Source organism: Polypterus senegalus, chromosome 14 (genome assembly GCF_016835505.1).
Source record: "Polypterus senegalus isolate Bchr_013 chromosome 14, ASM1683550v1, whole genome shotgun sequence".
Lineage (NCBI taxonomy): Eukaryota > Metazoa > Chordata > Cladistia > Polypteriformes > Polypteridae > Polypterus > Polypterus senegalus.
Window position 1 is genome coordinate 49,311,925 of NC_053167.1, and position 13,363 is coordinate 49,325,287.

The window sequence follows — 13,363 nt, forward strand, 5'->3', positions numbered from 1 at the left end:
AAAGTTCAGATTCTTTTATATATATTGGTTACCTAATATAGTTTGTAGTGATGCCTGAAAAAAATTTTAAGTCCATATTTTCATGCAGAATGGAGATAACAAAATTCTGATATAATAGGCATCTATAGTGACCAACGCTTGACAACAGTAAACAGTGTTAAAACCATCCATGAAAAAAATCTCTCATTACTTGAGTCATATAATCCACATGTCAAGTCATCCAGTTGTATGTTCATAACATCCTAAGCGCATGCATTTGCTAAAATATTTTTAAAGAACACCACCTCTGGAAAAAGCTCTAATGAATAAAAATAGAACATGGTCAGACATGACGAAACATTCTTAAACTTGCTTAATTCAAAGCTCTAATGAATACAAATAGAACATGGTCAGACATGAGCAAACATTCTTAAGCTTGCTTAATTCAATTCTGTTTCACAGGAGTCCAAGGCAAGACAGGAACCAGGCTTAGACAGGGCACCAGCCCACCACAAATGCACACTGGGTCAATTTAAAATCATAAGTTAGTCTAACATGTATACAAAGGAACAACCCCTGCCAGTCACAGAGGCAACTTATGCACATACACACATTCAAACTAGACTCTGGAACTGCCAATTAACCTAACCAATACCATTTTGGGGATGTGAGATATGCACCCAGGACAATGGATGCACAAACTGACAGACCTTACCACTGCACAACACCGCTGCCCATAATCTGGATGATAGTGTATGAAATGGAACAAAAAAAAAATGTAACAAAAAGTATTGTTAATCTATCTACTCCATAATTACTCATCAAAGAGTACACAATAAAGCAAAATAACCAGGAAAATAATTAAACAATAGTGAAAAGTGCATAAAATTACATCATATGTTCTTAGGTACATTACCTGGTCACTGGGATCCATTTTGGTCATCATCCTCTCCTCCAAGAGATTAAAAGTCAACACTTGCAACACATACAATTGATGAGCCATCTCTGCTTTGATTGGTCGATTTCCACGAATTACATGCTACACACAGATAAACAAAATAAAAACAGTCAAATCTAAATGAGAGATGTTTTTCTTTTATAACATTAAGCCTATAAATTGACCATAATAGAAATTGGGCAGCAGCTCTGAAGACATGCCTAATAGCATGTGAAAGATCAAGTGTGTGGGAGCGAACTTGGCTTGAAAATAAAATTAAAGTGCAGCAGTTTCCATGACAAACAGGCTAAATTTGTCTGTGAGAATATTTAATGGATAGCACTGGAAACTAAAACAACATACAGCATATGAATGGACAGCTTCCCACTAAAAAAGCATCTCCTACCACATTGCTGATGCATTTATATTGCATTGTGCACCGCCTGGTCCTCCAGCCTAGTTTGTAACAATGAATTTTACAAAAGTCAAATCAATTTATCTTATTAGCTTCAGTAAATGTAAATTTTAGCAAAAGTGTTTTGTCATGAATCAGCTTCTCCACACATTATAGCACTTTATGGCACTTGTGTCTGGGTGAATGTAAACGTAGTGATGGTAAGTTAGCTTATGTCCAGCTCCTATATGAATGTATGGCTGTTTCATTGATGACATTCAATATGTGTTTTAATCCACGCTTAATGATTTGCTATTACTCCTGTTTTATTTGGCATGGCAAAAAGATTTTTTTCACCTAAAAGCTTGTAAGCCTACATCAGTGTTTCACACTCAAACCAAACTACAGAACCTAGCTTAGAGAACTGGAAATATATTCTTTAAATGTAAAAGTTACGTGCAAATGAATATTTTGCAATTAATTTAGCCATCTCATCTGATAATAGTGGTTTTATTCAAGATAAGACGTACTTTCTCTAGCTCATCTTAGGAGAGAATAGCTTAGAATAGACATTCTTTCACACTGGTTAGCAAAGCATAATGGAAGCTCACATTTACAAGCCTATATGGGAAAAGATGTGCATAAAAACCCATAAAAACTCAGACCCGTACTTATTTAGGAAATGAGTAGACTCCAAGTGAAAATGCTAACAACTTCCTAAAGATTCCATGCATTGAACTACTAATACTGTTTGCGTAGGATTGTAGTCTCTCAGCCCTGTCTATTGATGCCAGCTTTCTTTAATACTCCTTTGATAAGGGCACTGCAATGGAGAAAAGGACTAAGTACAGTAATTCAAAGAGACGTTTTAGTGAGGGGACATGGAGAAAGCCTTCAATGGAGTTTGGATTGAGTTCCATGTAGTCTACTCTCACTAGGAGAGAGAAAAGGAGGCATAGACACCTTTCATAAAATCAATATGACTGTATAGCTCAAAAGGTATATCTGATCAGAGTCACTATGGCAAGCTATATTATTCTAGCAAAAGTTGATCATAAATATAAGAAACTTAAACTACAGAGTGACATGTCAAGGAGCAATAACAATCTAAAAGACCTGGGCTAAGCAGTAAAGCATTCTCTATTTACAAGAGTACAAGTAAAATCTCTCTGTGGCACCTGTAAAACATCAAGACAGTAGCGTTTGAGATGGCCAGATCCATCTAAACACTTTCTAATTATGCCTCAGAGGCTAATATAGCATATAATCTATTACTGTACATTAGGATAAAATATTAATGCGTGTCACTTACTTCTGTTTAGATAGATAGATAGACAGAACTTTATTTGTCCCCAGGGGGAAATTTGGCTTTTTACAGAACCTCCTTAAATAGATAAAAGCATTGTAGGAATTTTGATGATTAATAATCAAGAACACAGCCACTCAGCAGCATGCCATAATAATGTGTGATTAATCCATTATTTCAGCAAAGCTCCTGCTTTATTTACCTTGCCTTTCTTGATACCTAGTCCTTGAAGTTTATGTATGATGTTGTGTGGAGTTAATGCTTTGTTGTTACTCATTCTGGCCCAAGAGTTCTCTTCTTGAAGTCCTAGCTTCTCAGCCTTGTCAGATTGCTGGCACACAGCTTTGGCTGGACAGACTGGACCCAGCAAAAATAAAGAGTTTGTTGAATTTGACTCTCCTAAGTAAGAGGCTCACAGCTTTTAGTTTGATAGAATATTTTAGAAATACATTCTGGAGAGTTGTTCCTCTTTGAGAGAATTCCCTGGGAGTTCAGTGAGTTTCCAGCGAATATCCCAGAAGGACATTCTTCTTCCACACTTCAAGAGATCGGGTGCATGTGGTGTTAATGAAGCTAATTCCAGTTACAAAATCAGTACCTTCTAATAGGTAGGTTATTCTGTTCATCTTTGTCCTTGCTTGGATTTATTTTGCATCTCATGAGGTCTGCAGAGTTGCTTCTGGATACATGTCAGGTCAACTCTAATTTACACCTTTTTTATCAGATGAAGTCCAGGTAGATCCTGGTACAAGCTGGAGTTCAGTCACTTAATCTGGAATGCAAGTGGGGGTTTTGTGCAGCTGGATGCCTGCATCATTGTTAAATGTGCTTTTCTAACAGGCCAGGAGTGTCATGAAAGCATAGCAGAATGGATAATACACACTTTGTCCTACAATACACACTTTGGTCTGAATACACATCAGAATGTCTATAAATCAATAAAATTAATAAGACAGAAATTCCATGACTTGGTCCCAAGGAGGCATTATGCAGACGTATTACTGTTGGTATAAAGGAGCCCCAGTAGTGTTTCTTGACACATTTCTGCCTAGTAATACATTGGCTGCTAGTGTGACAGAAAGAGAATGTGCAACATTGTTCATAAGGGCACTCATGTTTGTTTAGTTCTGTCCTTCGTTACTACTTCCAGGAGGTCTAATAAGCAGTTTAACTGCTTGTTTACTCCAAGAACTAATTGCTGAACAAGTGGCCATGAGGACTTTTTGTTCTTAAAAATCACATGGCATTGGACATGATATTATCCTCTCAAGGAGTAACGTGTGCTGCTGTAGCTTCCCAGTGTTGTATGTGCATTCTAGATGCTTCTTCTAATATTACAGATATAACTGTTTATATGCAAGATATAACATGTGGAGTCGGAGGTTCAAACAATGGTGTTCTTTTCAGAAAAGAATTAGCAGAGTGGTTTACTTCTACTTTTGGGACATGGGGTTATGCATTTTAATTTTCAAAAAGGGGGAGAATGTGGAAGAATATATGCTCAATTTGTATTGCATTTACATGGACATATGAGTCTATTCTGGGTTTGCATTCTGCTCTGTTAACTTTAAATCCTATCACTAGGAAAATATATGCTGTTGTTTAACAAGTAATGAACTGGGTTTCATGTATGTTAAATAGTGTCATACTAGTTAATTTCTTTAAGTTTAAACCAAGTCTATATCTTTATAGGTACTTATTATGTATATCATATCTATAAAATATTTCAACAGGCAGTCAATACAGTTATGTTAAGATAAAGTGACTCATGTTTTGTTTTTGTTAAAGGAGTATCTTGGAATTTAAGGGCAGTTAGTTACAGATAAGACAATTAATGATCTCCATACAGCTGATAAATGTGTGCTAACTAAGGGTCACCAGACATGACCTAACTGCTGCTGGTATGAGCTAAGCAGTTTGACATTGATTTTTAAATGGCAGGCGTTGGGGGAAGATTTTTTTGTGTTAACTGAATATTCAGGACTTTAATGTAAAGTTCTGGACCAACATTAATGCCGTGAAAGACTTCCTCTTGTTAAATTAAAATATTGTAGCTTATTTTACTCCACACCTTTTCCTATGGGTCATACTAACTTGAACATTTTTCATCCATTTCCCATATACTGTACATAAGGGCCGGGGATATATGTTGCTCCTCCACTCTACTCTTCAGTCTAGCTCTTGAGCCTCTGATGGTAGCCTTTTGCTCTCAATCACTCCAGTATCTGCACATGAAACCTTCCATAAAATATCTCTATACCTGGGTGAAATTCTCCCTTTCTTGGGAAATGCAGCCTAGATTTAGGATAATCTGGTTAGAGTCCTCTCTTTTGATATTAAATTCTTCATGTAGTCATTGCACTTTCCACCAGTGAGTTTACCTGTCTAGTTCTATAAAGCATCTGGACATTAAAGGTATCTCCATAACTTAAAGACACATTTAATGATGTATAAATAATTGCAATTAATTGCCTAGAAATGATTATACTTCAAGTTTTATAAATCAGATTTTTTTTGGCATATGCATTTCCCTGGATTTTTGCCACTCTGATATTTTTAGATTTCAGTCCACGCATTGTTTTATAAATGTAACCTCTGGTCTCAGTCTTTAAAATTCATTCCACCTCCGTTTTCTTTCATCTACAGTTAAGATCAGTTCTTAAATCTGCTAACATTCCTCAGTTTTTATCACTCCTTCTTATCCTCTTCAAAATTTCTCCTCCTCCCTTGGCAATGATTCAAGGCCAGTAACTGTTTTATACGATTTACTGTGAAAGGCTTCCTATCACCCACATCTAAACAATGCAATCTGATTTTGTAATATTAATTGTATATCTTCTGTCTCCTGGAACTCTTTTCAGAAATATTCACCTAGCTTCAAGAAACCCAAATCACCAGCAAATACAGTTTAATTTTGTGAACTGATTGTATATCTCCCCTCAAAGACGCTATACAGTATTTTGGAACTGTCTATGCACTATAGCAGCTGAGCTAGCACTGATATCCTGGTGGAAGAGTACGGATGCACTATGCTTTACTCACTGGAAAGCTTACTTTCTTAATTTGGCTAATCTTTAACTTTCAGTGGAAAGGATAAACCAAACATTACAAGATGTCATTAAACATTTGTAAGAATGAGGACACATAACTAGTAATCAATCATCCCCCTAAAATAAAATCACTTATCCTAAATATGAGTGGAGGGAGGTGTTTCTTTGCTTTTTTCCCTAACGGACTCTTACAGACAGTGTAATCTTTTTTCCCTTAGGGCAGGGTTGGGAGGAGTTGTTTTATCTGCACTTTTGCCATTTGAAATTTTTATAAAAAACATTTTATATTGTACTGAACCATGCCATATACTGTAGGTATCAGAATTAATTCTATCTGTTTGTTTAGAAAGAGACCAGTTTATCCTTGCATAATAAAATAAAATAAAATAAAAGTTCAACCACTCTGTGGCTCGCTCAACAAAGTTTGATTTTATCTTAACTCGCAACTCCAGACTTTTGAGGATGTTAGAGCTGAAAAGTAATGAGTGCTCACCTGAAAGTACAATGCATACAATGTAGCCAAGTGAAAAATAGGACATGAAAGTATTAGACCATGCAAACAGAACAGAGTTTCATTTGTCTGGTGTCTTGTGTTTAATGTACCACAACAGAACAAAAAGCATTTGTACAGCACCAGCTCTGTCACGCAGCATTATACTTTTAAAACGTAAAACTGAGACGGAAAGTCATTACAGCTGTGTGTAAATTGCCATAAACTGTGATATTTAGTCGTGTAATCTGACATCTTTGGGCAAGGAGATCAGCAAATTCAGTCATCAAGTTTGACATCACCCCTGACTAGGAGTTGAGTAATGTGATCCCGACCTTTCATTACTATTATTTTACGTACTGCTGTGACAATGGCTAACTTTCAATCCTAAGGAATTTTCCCACTTTTTATAGGTACCTCTTAAAAATAAATGTTAAAACTAAGTACAGTTTTAGGGGATGATTGATTACTAGTTATGTGTCCTCATTCTTACAAATGTTTAATGACATCTTGTAATGTTTGGTTTATCCTTTCCACTGTATAAATCATCACCAGTCTTTGTGATGAACAAAACTCTCTTAGTTTTGGCATTTATTTGCATTTGGCCTTGATGTTTTAGCGTATCACTCTCCTCAATCCATAATGTTTTTGGTTTTTACCTGAATGCTCACCTGTAGCTATTATTTTGTTAATGATCTCTTTACTAGTGAAAACATCAGAAAAGAACTGTGTTTATTTATCAGCATATTTTATTTTCCATCATGCTTGTTTAAATATACTCCAACTTCACCTTAACAATGTTCTCATTTCTAAAATATTGAATAATGTTATAAAAACAGAGTTGACTTACCACACAAGTGACACTGTTGGAGTCAGAGCATACTTACATTTAGTATAATGGACCGTAGATGTTTCTGTGCTAAGGTATTAGCCATTTCCTAAAATGGAAACACAGATATAATTTTGAGACACTGGACATGAAAAAGCAGTCACTGTTCTTCAGAGTATAGCAAGTTAGGTTGTGGGAGGATTCTTAACATTTCCTGTAACACTGATCTCCATGCCAATTCAGATGAAACTGAATATGCAGTAGAAGCATGGAATGGGTAAACGCTGAAGCTGTGATAAAACCCACTCAAGTAAATGGTCTACTGTGGCATTTGGAGTGTGGAGCCACTCAATTCTACAATAGGGATAATACATCTCAGACTCACAATATACGTAACCACACTAACAGGTCTTATAGCCTAAGACAATTGTGCCCATAGCTTCAATCATTCACTAACAACAATAACTGCTGCAGCATACCTGTTCAAACCTTTGACATATCTGAAACATTCTGGCTAATAAATGAAAGTTTCAAAAATTTGTCACATCTTATAACTATTCAAAATAATGAACCCAATTATATGGTTGCACATTATAACTTGAAGTCCCAAAATGACTAACAACAAGGTAAGATACAATCATTTTATAGTTAACAGTGAATTTCCAAAGTGATACACTATTATGAGAACATTTAGAATTCAAGTTGTAGTCAAATGTTAAAAGTATGCTTTTAACTTCAAGTTTAAATCCATGCATTTTGATTGCCTTTGTCTACTGCATGTGTTTTTGAACTTACATTGGAACATCATTTGCTCAACTGCTGGTTGATTTTATCATGTACAACGCATAAAGTCCTAGTTAGAACACTAGAAGTTAAAAAGGAAATAAGCCATATACAGTATTAAACTGTATTCAAGACCTAGAACAAATACAAATGTAGGAATCACTGGTGCAGTTCACAGAATTTGAAATGAACAAAGAGAATTACTTCTTTTGCATATTTCAAAGATATAAAGAAGTGACCCTGGAATTGCAGATTATGCATTATTGTTTTAGTTGTCAGTTAGTCACTCCCTCTAACTTTCCATTCCATTACAAAAATCTACTATGCTGATCCCTTTATTGTTAGTACAATGCTGATCATATGGTACTCCTGACAAGCAGTAATGAGTAAGGAAGGCTACTTACAGTGAGCGGCAGGTCTAGTGGGTTAGTGGGCTCCTCCTGAATATTTCAACATGAAGGGAGCAGAGCAAAATGGCAATGAAAACAAAGAATGCACACTTACAGTATATACAGCCACAATGTTAGACAAAGTCTGAAAAGCAATGAGTGACCCAAACAGTTGCAAAATGAACAGCAATGAAACACAACAGTCTTAAAACAGCAGGATCATCTCTAAGCACAGACAAACAAATACATAACAACTAAAAAACAGTCAAATCTGATGACTACAAAATGTCAAAAGAGACATATCCTGGGAAGAATTCCTAAACATATCAGTGGCTTAATTCTGTCTTCAAATTTTCTATTTGTGGTTTAACTGTTTACAATGTGATCGTTGCTGTAATAGTTACAACAACATGATTATCTATATGTGTTACATTAAAGTTAAATTTACAGACTTTGGGCACTTTACTTGTCACAAGTCAAAACTGTAGTAAGTGATATTAACTGGTCACGAGAATCCTACTGTAAATGCCTTAGGTCAGTTACACTTGTATTTATGGCAGTGTGCATCAGTCCTGCTTTTGCTTTCAATGCAGTGTTTGTGATACAAAATCTTAAGAAGATAAATATTAAAAGCAGTAGCAGTGAATAACTAATTCAGGATTCTAGAAATGTGGAAAATTGGAGTTCATGATAGATTTTTAGCTATTATGTGGTCCAAACTGGTTTTATGTGAGAGGTATGTTTCAAGATACTGCATATAGTGGAAAATCATGTGTAGATAATTGTACATTTTTATGCTGCCTAGGGTTGCACAAAAACTTATTTTTTTAAATGTTATCATACCAGCATTTATGGTATTTTGGTAACAGAAGTAAACAGTAGTTTTGAAAGATCTTGTGCTCAGTTCTTTCTTCTTCTGCTCTCCAAAGTGCAGTAGACTCTGCAGGTGACAAACTCTCCCCCAAGGCTTTCGATGCATTAGATCAGTGTTTCTTAAACTAAGGATTGCGAATGTTTGTGAAGGGTTGTACATGATTGTATAGTAAAATTACAAAGGTTTGCTCAAGTGTGAATTTGGTGCTGAGTGATGTGCCTGCTTCTATTTATCATTTTTTATAGTGTCAATGTGTGAAACAATACCATTTACATATCATGGACAATTTTCATCTCTGTGTCAGGAAAATATAATAAGTCTTCCTCAACTCCCATCTCACAATCTATTAAACAGTTAGTCTGATAAGACTGACAGCAAAGGTGCGTATAAGAAAGGAGTGGAGAGGAGGAACTGACAGACAAACTTGTGAGGTGCAGGAACGGCAGCATTAGATTGGTATGTCAAAATGAAAATAACAGGTGAAGGATGTGACAATTTTCAGGGTGTTAAGAATATATATATATGTGTATATATATATGTACCTGTATATACATATATATGTGTATATATGTATATATGTAGGTATGTATATATATACGTATGTATATTGTCACACACGTGCGCATGGGAGGCAGCTAAAGGGCTTGAGTGAAAGCAGTTCTGAGGCATGCCAGGATGTGGCAGAGTGCACTGACTCTTTTTCTCCCTTTCCTGTAGACCATTCCCGGGAGATTCCACCTGACTCTCTTGACGTCACTTCAGGAACCGAGCCAATGGAAGTAGACCTTACCAGCTCCGGCCCCTCTGACGTCACGTCTGGGCTCGATCCGATGAATGAAGAACACGTGCCCGATCCTTATGACCTCACTTCCTGTCTTCCCCTTTAAAAGCCTGCCCCTTTTCCCTTTTCCTTCAGTCTTGTTCTGGACTCAGTGGTATGCACTTCAGTGCTGGTTATCTGATAAAAACGACTTTTGCAGCCGGGATACCATATTATACGGGTGGCTGCCCCAAACCATCCATCCATCCATTTTCTAATCCACTGAATCCGAATACAGGGTCACGGGGGTCTGCTGGAGCCAATTCCAGCCAACACAGGGCACAAGGCAGGAACCAATCCTGGGCAGGGTGCCAACCAACCACAGACTGCCCCAAATCTTTATCTGTTTATGTCTCGTTTTTGTGACAATATATATGTATATATATGTATGTATATATGTATGTATGTGTGTATACTGTATATATATACTGTATGTATATATACTGTATATCTTAACAAATGGTACTGGGGTATGTTAAACTATTTTCTAGCTGATTTAAAAAAATGTATTGTTAATGGTGGAGCTCATTTTAAAAATGTTATTTTAAACAATGTTATTTAAGACAAAGTAAGTAAGCTGCAACGATTAATTTCTGAACTACTCTACTTCATTCTTTATCCAGCACCACATGTAAAGTGACTAAGCTAAGTGACCTTTCATATTATATTTTTAAAATTCCTTATACCATTTTACTGCACCCTAAGAATTTATTTTAGCTTTAATAAAACTCATACTAGTCATTTCCACTGGCAGTGATAAACATCAGGAATCTTTTTCCTGTTTTGAATGCAAATGGTTTAGGTTTAAGCACCAGGTGCTCCTTGTTTGATGTGTGCATGTTCTCCCTGTGTGTAGGCATATATCCTCCAAGTGTTTCAATGTCCTTTCACAGTTTGAAGAAGCACAGGTTAGTTGGACTGGTAATGCAAAATTGGCCTTAGTGTGAGTTTGTGTGTGTCTGTGTGTGTTCACCCTGTCATGGACTAGTGTACTGTTCAGGGTTTGTTCCTGCCTTGAGCCCTGTGCTTGCTGAGATAGGCACCAGCTTCCCCGCAACTCTGATTAAGATAAGTAGGTTTTGCGGATGGAGTATACCTTTCCCACTTTTCTCTTTTAGTAATATTCATGTGAGAAAATATAAAACATTTACTTTTTTAATATATAGCCATTGTTATTTGTCTCTTTATGGCTCCACTGTCATTATGATACTAGTCCTTTTCTTGGGTCCCAGTATTGAACTGATTTTCTAATTTTGGTCCTCAGATTAAAAAAGATTATGAACTTCTGCACTACAGAGTTCAAATGGGAACTTCTGCTTGTAGCAAGGCAGTGAGGCACAATTTAAACTGTGTGGAACAATCCCCCTAAACCACACTCTCCCTTTCAATAACCATTAGATTCTATAGTGCACAAGCCATCACACCCTCCCATTCTTCTCTTTGACACATTGCGGATTCTGCATGGGACAGCAAATTTTGATACACTTGCACATGATTATGTGGTGCAATAAGTGTAACATACATTTGTGCAGTGCACTGGATTGGCTGAATATGACACTCTTTGTAATACAATGGACATAATAATAAATTTATCTGGACTAAAATCAATACAATTGGATTTCAATAAAGCATTAAAATGGACAGTGGTAAGTCCTCTTTGTAAAGACAAAAATGATAGTCCAATACTTGCCTGCCTTCTGTCCTCAGGAGCTTTCAGAAAAAGGGCATTGATGAGCGCTATGGCATAGGTCTGAATTTCTTGGTTTGAACTATAAAAAACAAAAAGTACCATACATTCCAAAATGAATGAGGAGTACAATTGCTCTGACCTATTCCAAAGCATATTGGCTGGTTTACAAATATTGCACTTGTAGGAGATTAATGTTAAAAAGTAGCCATTAACTACTACAATCTGGTGGCATCATTACTACTTACACTTGCAGATGTGCAATGAGCTGACCCACAGTAGTCTCATGTGCTACTCTTTGATATAGGGTTTGGCTGTTAAGAACCATGCTTTCTAGAATGGCTAGTGAGCGTTGCAGGATTGACACATCCACCATTGGCTGATTGACATAGTTGGAGATCTATAATGAGGAAAAATAAAATATAAGAATTCTAACATACCCTCATGGCAAAAAATAACAATTTGTATTATTATGTGATAAAGTGACAATAAACAACTAAAATGCAAAAAGTAAAAAATAACTATAGTTTAGCCCTTTGAATAATACTCTCAGCCTGGCTCTTCAGAATCCCTTATATATCAAGATGGGCAGAAAAAGCAGACATCACTAAAACTGTGGCTTGGGCATGGTTAATTGTCTAAATTTAAAAAAACAGCAACTCTGTAGAAAAGAGAAAGACAGCCTTAAACTGAAATTGGCACGTGCAAGATTTTATGCAAACAAACACTAGACATCTCAGGAGCTCTTAATAGAATTATAGTATTTTATACTATTTTATACCATTTTAACATTGTATTTTAATTAGACTATGGATATATATGTTTAATTATGCTACTGACATTATCTATCTATCTATCTATTTATGCATGCTGCAGGTAATAGACAGCAAATATACTGTGTGTTACAGGTCTTCTTTACACTCCATTAGTTATGTACTGTAAAGTTAATTTTTTTGAAGAGAAGTTCCATATTTTTCTATGTTTTATTTAGTTGATATTGGTAATCAAAGGTTCCTAATTATACTGTATAAATGCTTTCTTTTTTAAAAAACTTGGAGTGTTGTACTCAATACTCTTCAGCCACTTGCAGCTCCTTCATTACATAAGCAGAAAATAGCCATTTATTTCTGGGTATGCAATTTAGGCTCAATAATGGCAAAAAACCCTTAGGGCATAATGGATTGTGGGGTGAAGGCTTTTTGAAAAAGTGGCAACAATAATAGGTAACCATTCATTTTAAACTATGATTTTAGATTATTTAAAAATCTTATCTTATATGAATATACTCCAACCTGCAAGTTTTGAAGGGCCATCTGCAGCATGTTTATATAGCTGTTCCTGATCTCCATGGGAATGAGTAGTCTCCTGGTTTTTTTTTTTTTATAAAGTTGAGTGGAGTGGAGATCCAAAGATTTGAGTGGGAAAAGATGAAAGTTTTTCCTCTCCTTCCAACATGTTTTTCTAATACCACTACTAAATTGTTTTTTAATCTTGACAGAACAACACATGAGAACATTTTTTATAGTGTAAGAATTAAATTTTTTGCAAAGGCATATTAGATGCTCATAATTGGTTGTTTCGTTAAGATTTTTCCTAGGTATTTACAATTAAAAAATGGATACAAGTCCATGGGGTTAGTGCCGGTCAATGTTTCTGCACTACTCCCTGGGTTGCTAGGTGACAGAAGGGCCCCTTAGGCTATGCTCTGGCAACAATAGTGAAGGAGGGGTCAGGGATCATCCTGACTGTGGGAAAACAGGCCAATGCCAAAACAGCTAACAGCTGTCAGAGAGAGGAAGGGTGTTACAAATCCATTCATCCAGAT

The 13,363-nt window shown here is 36.0% G+C and overlaps 1 protein-coding gene across 6 annotated transcripts in view; it reads right to left on the minus strand.

Moving 5' to 3' along the window:
* Nucleotides 1–13,363, minus strand: part of elmo2 (engulfment and cell motility 2) — a 155,867-nt gene that overhangs the window by 55,093 nt on the left and 87,411 nt on the right. For 5 of the 6 annotated variants that reach the window (XM_039776595.1, XM_039776593.1, XM_039776594.1 and 2 more), the window contains 5 exons: nt 11,787–11,938; nt 11,542–11,620; nt 8,173–8,208; nt 7,044–7,094; nt 896–1,018 (listed from right to left, as the gene is read on the minus strand). In XM_039776595.1, coding sequence (XP_039632529.1) covers nt 896–1,018; nt 7,044–7,094; nt 8,173–8,208; nt 11,542–11,620; nt 11,787–11,938 — 441 coding nt within the window. The remainder of the gene's footprint in view (nt 1–895; nt 1,019–7,043; nt 7,095–8,172; nt 8,209–11,541; nt 11,621–11,786; nt 11,939–13,363) is intronic. The other variant, XM_039776596.1, reaches the window with a different exon arrangement.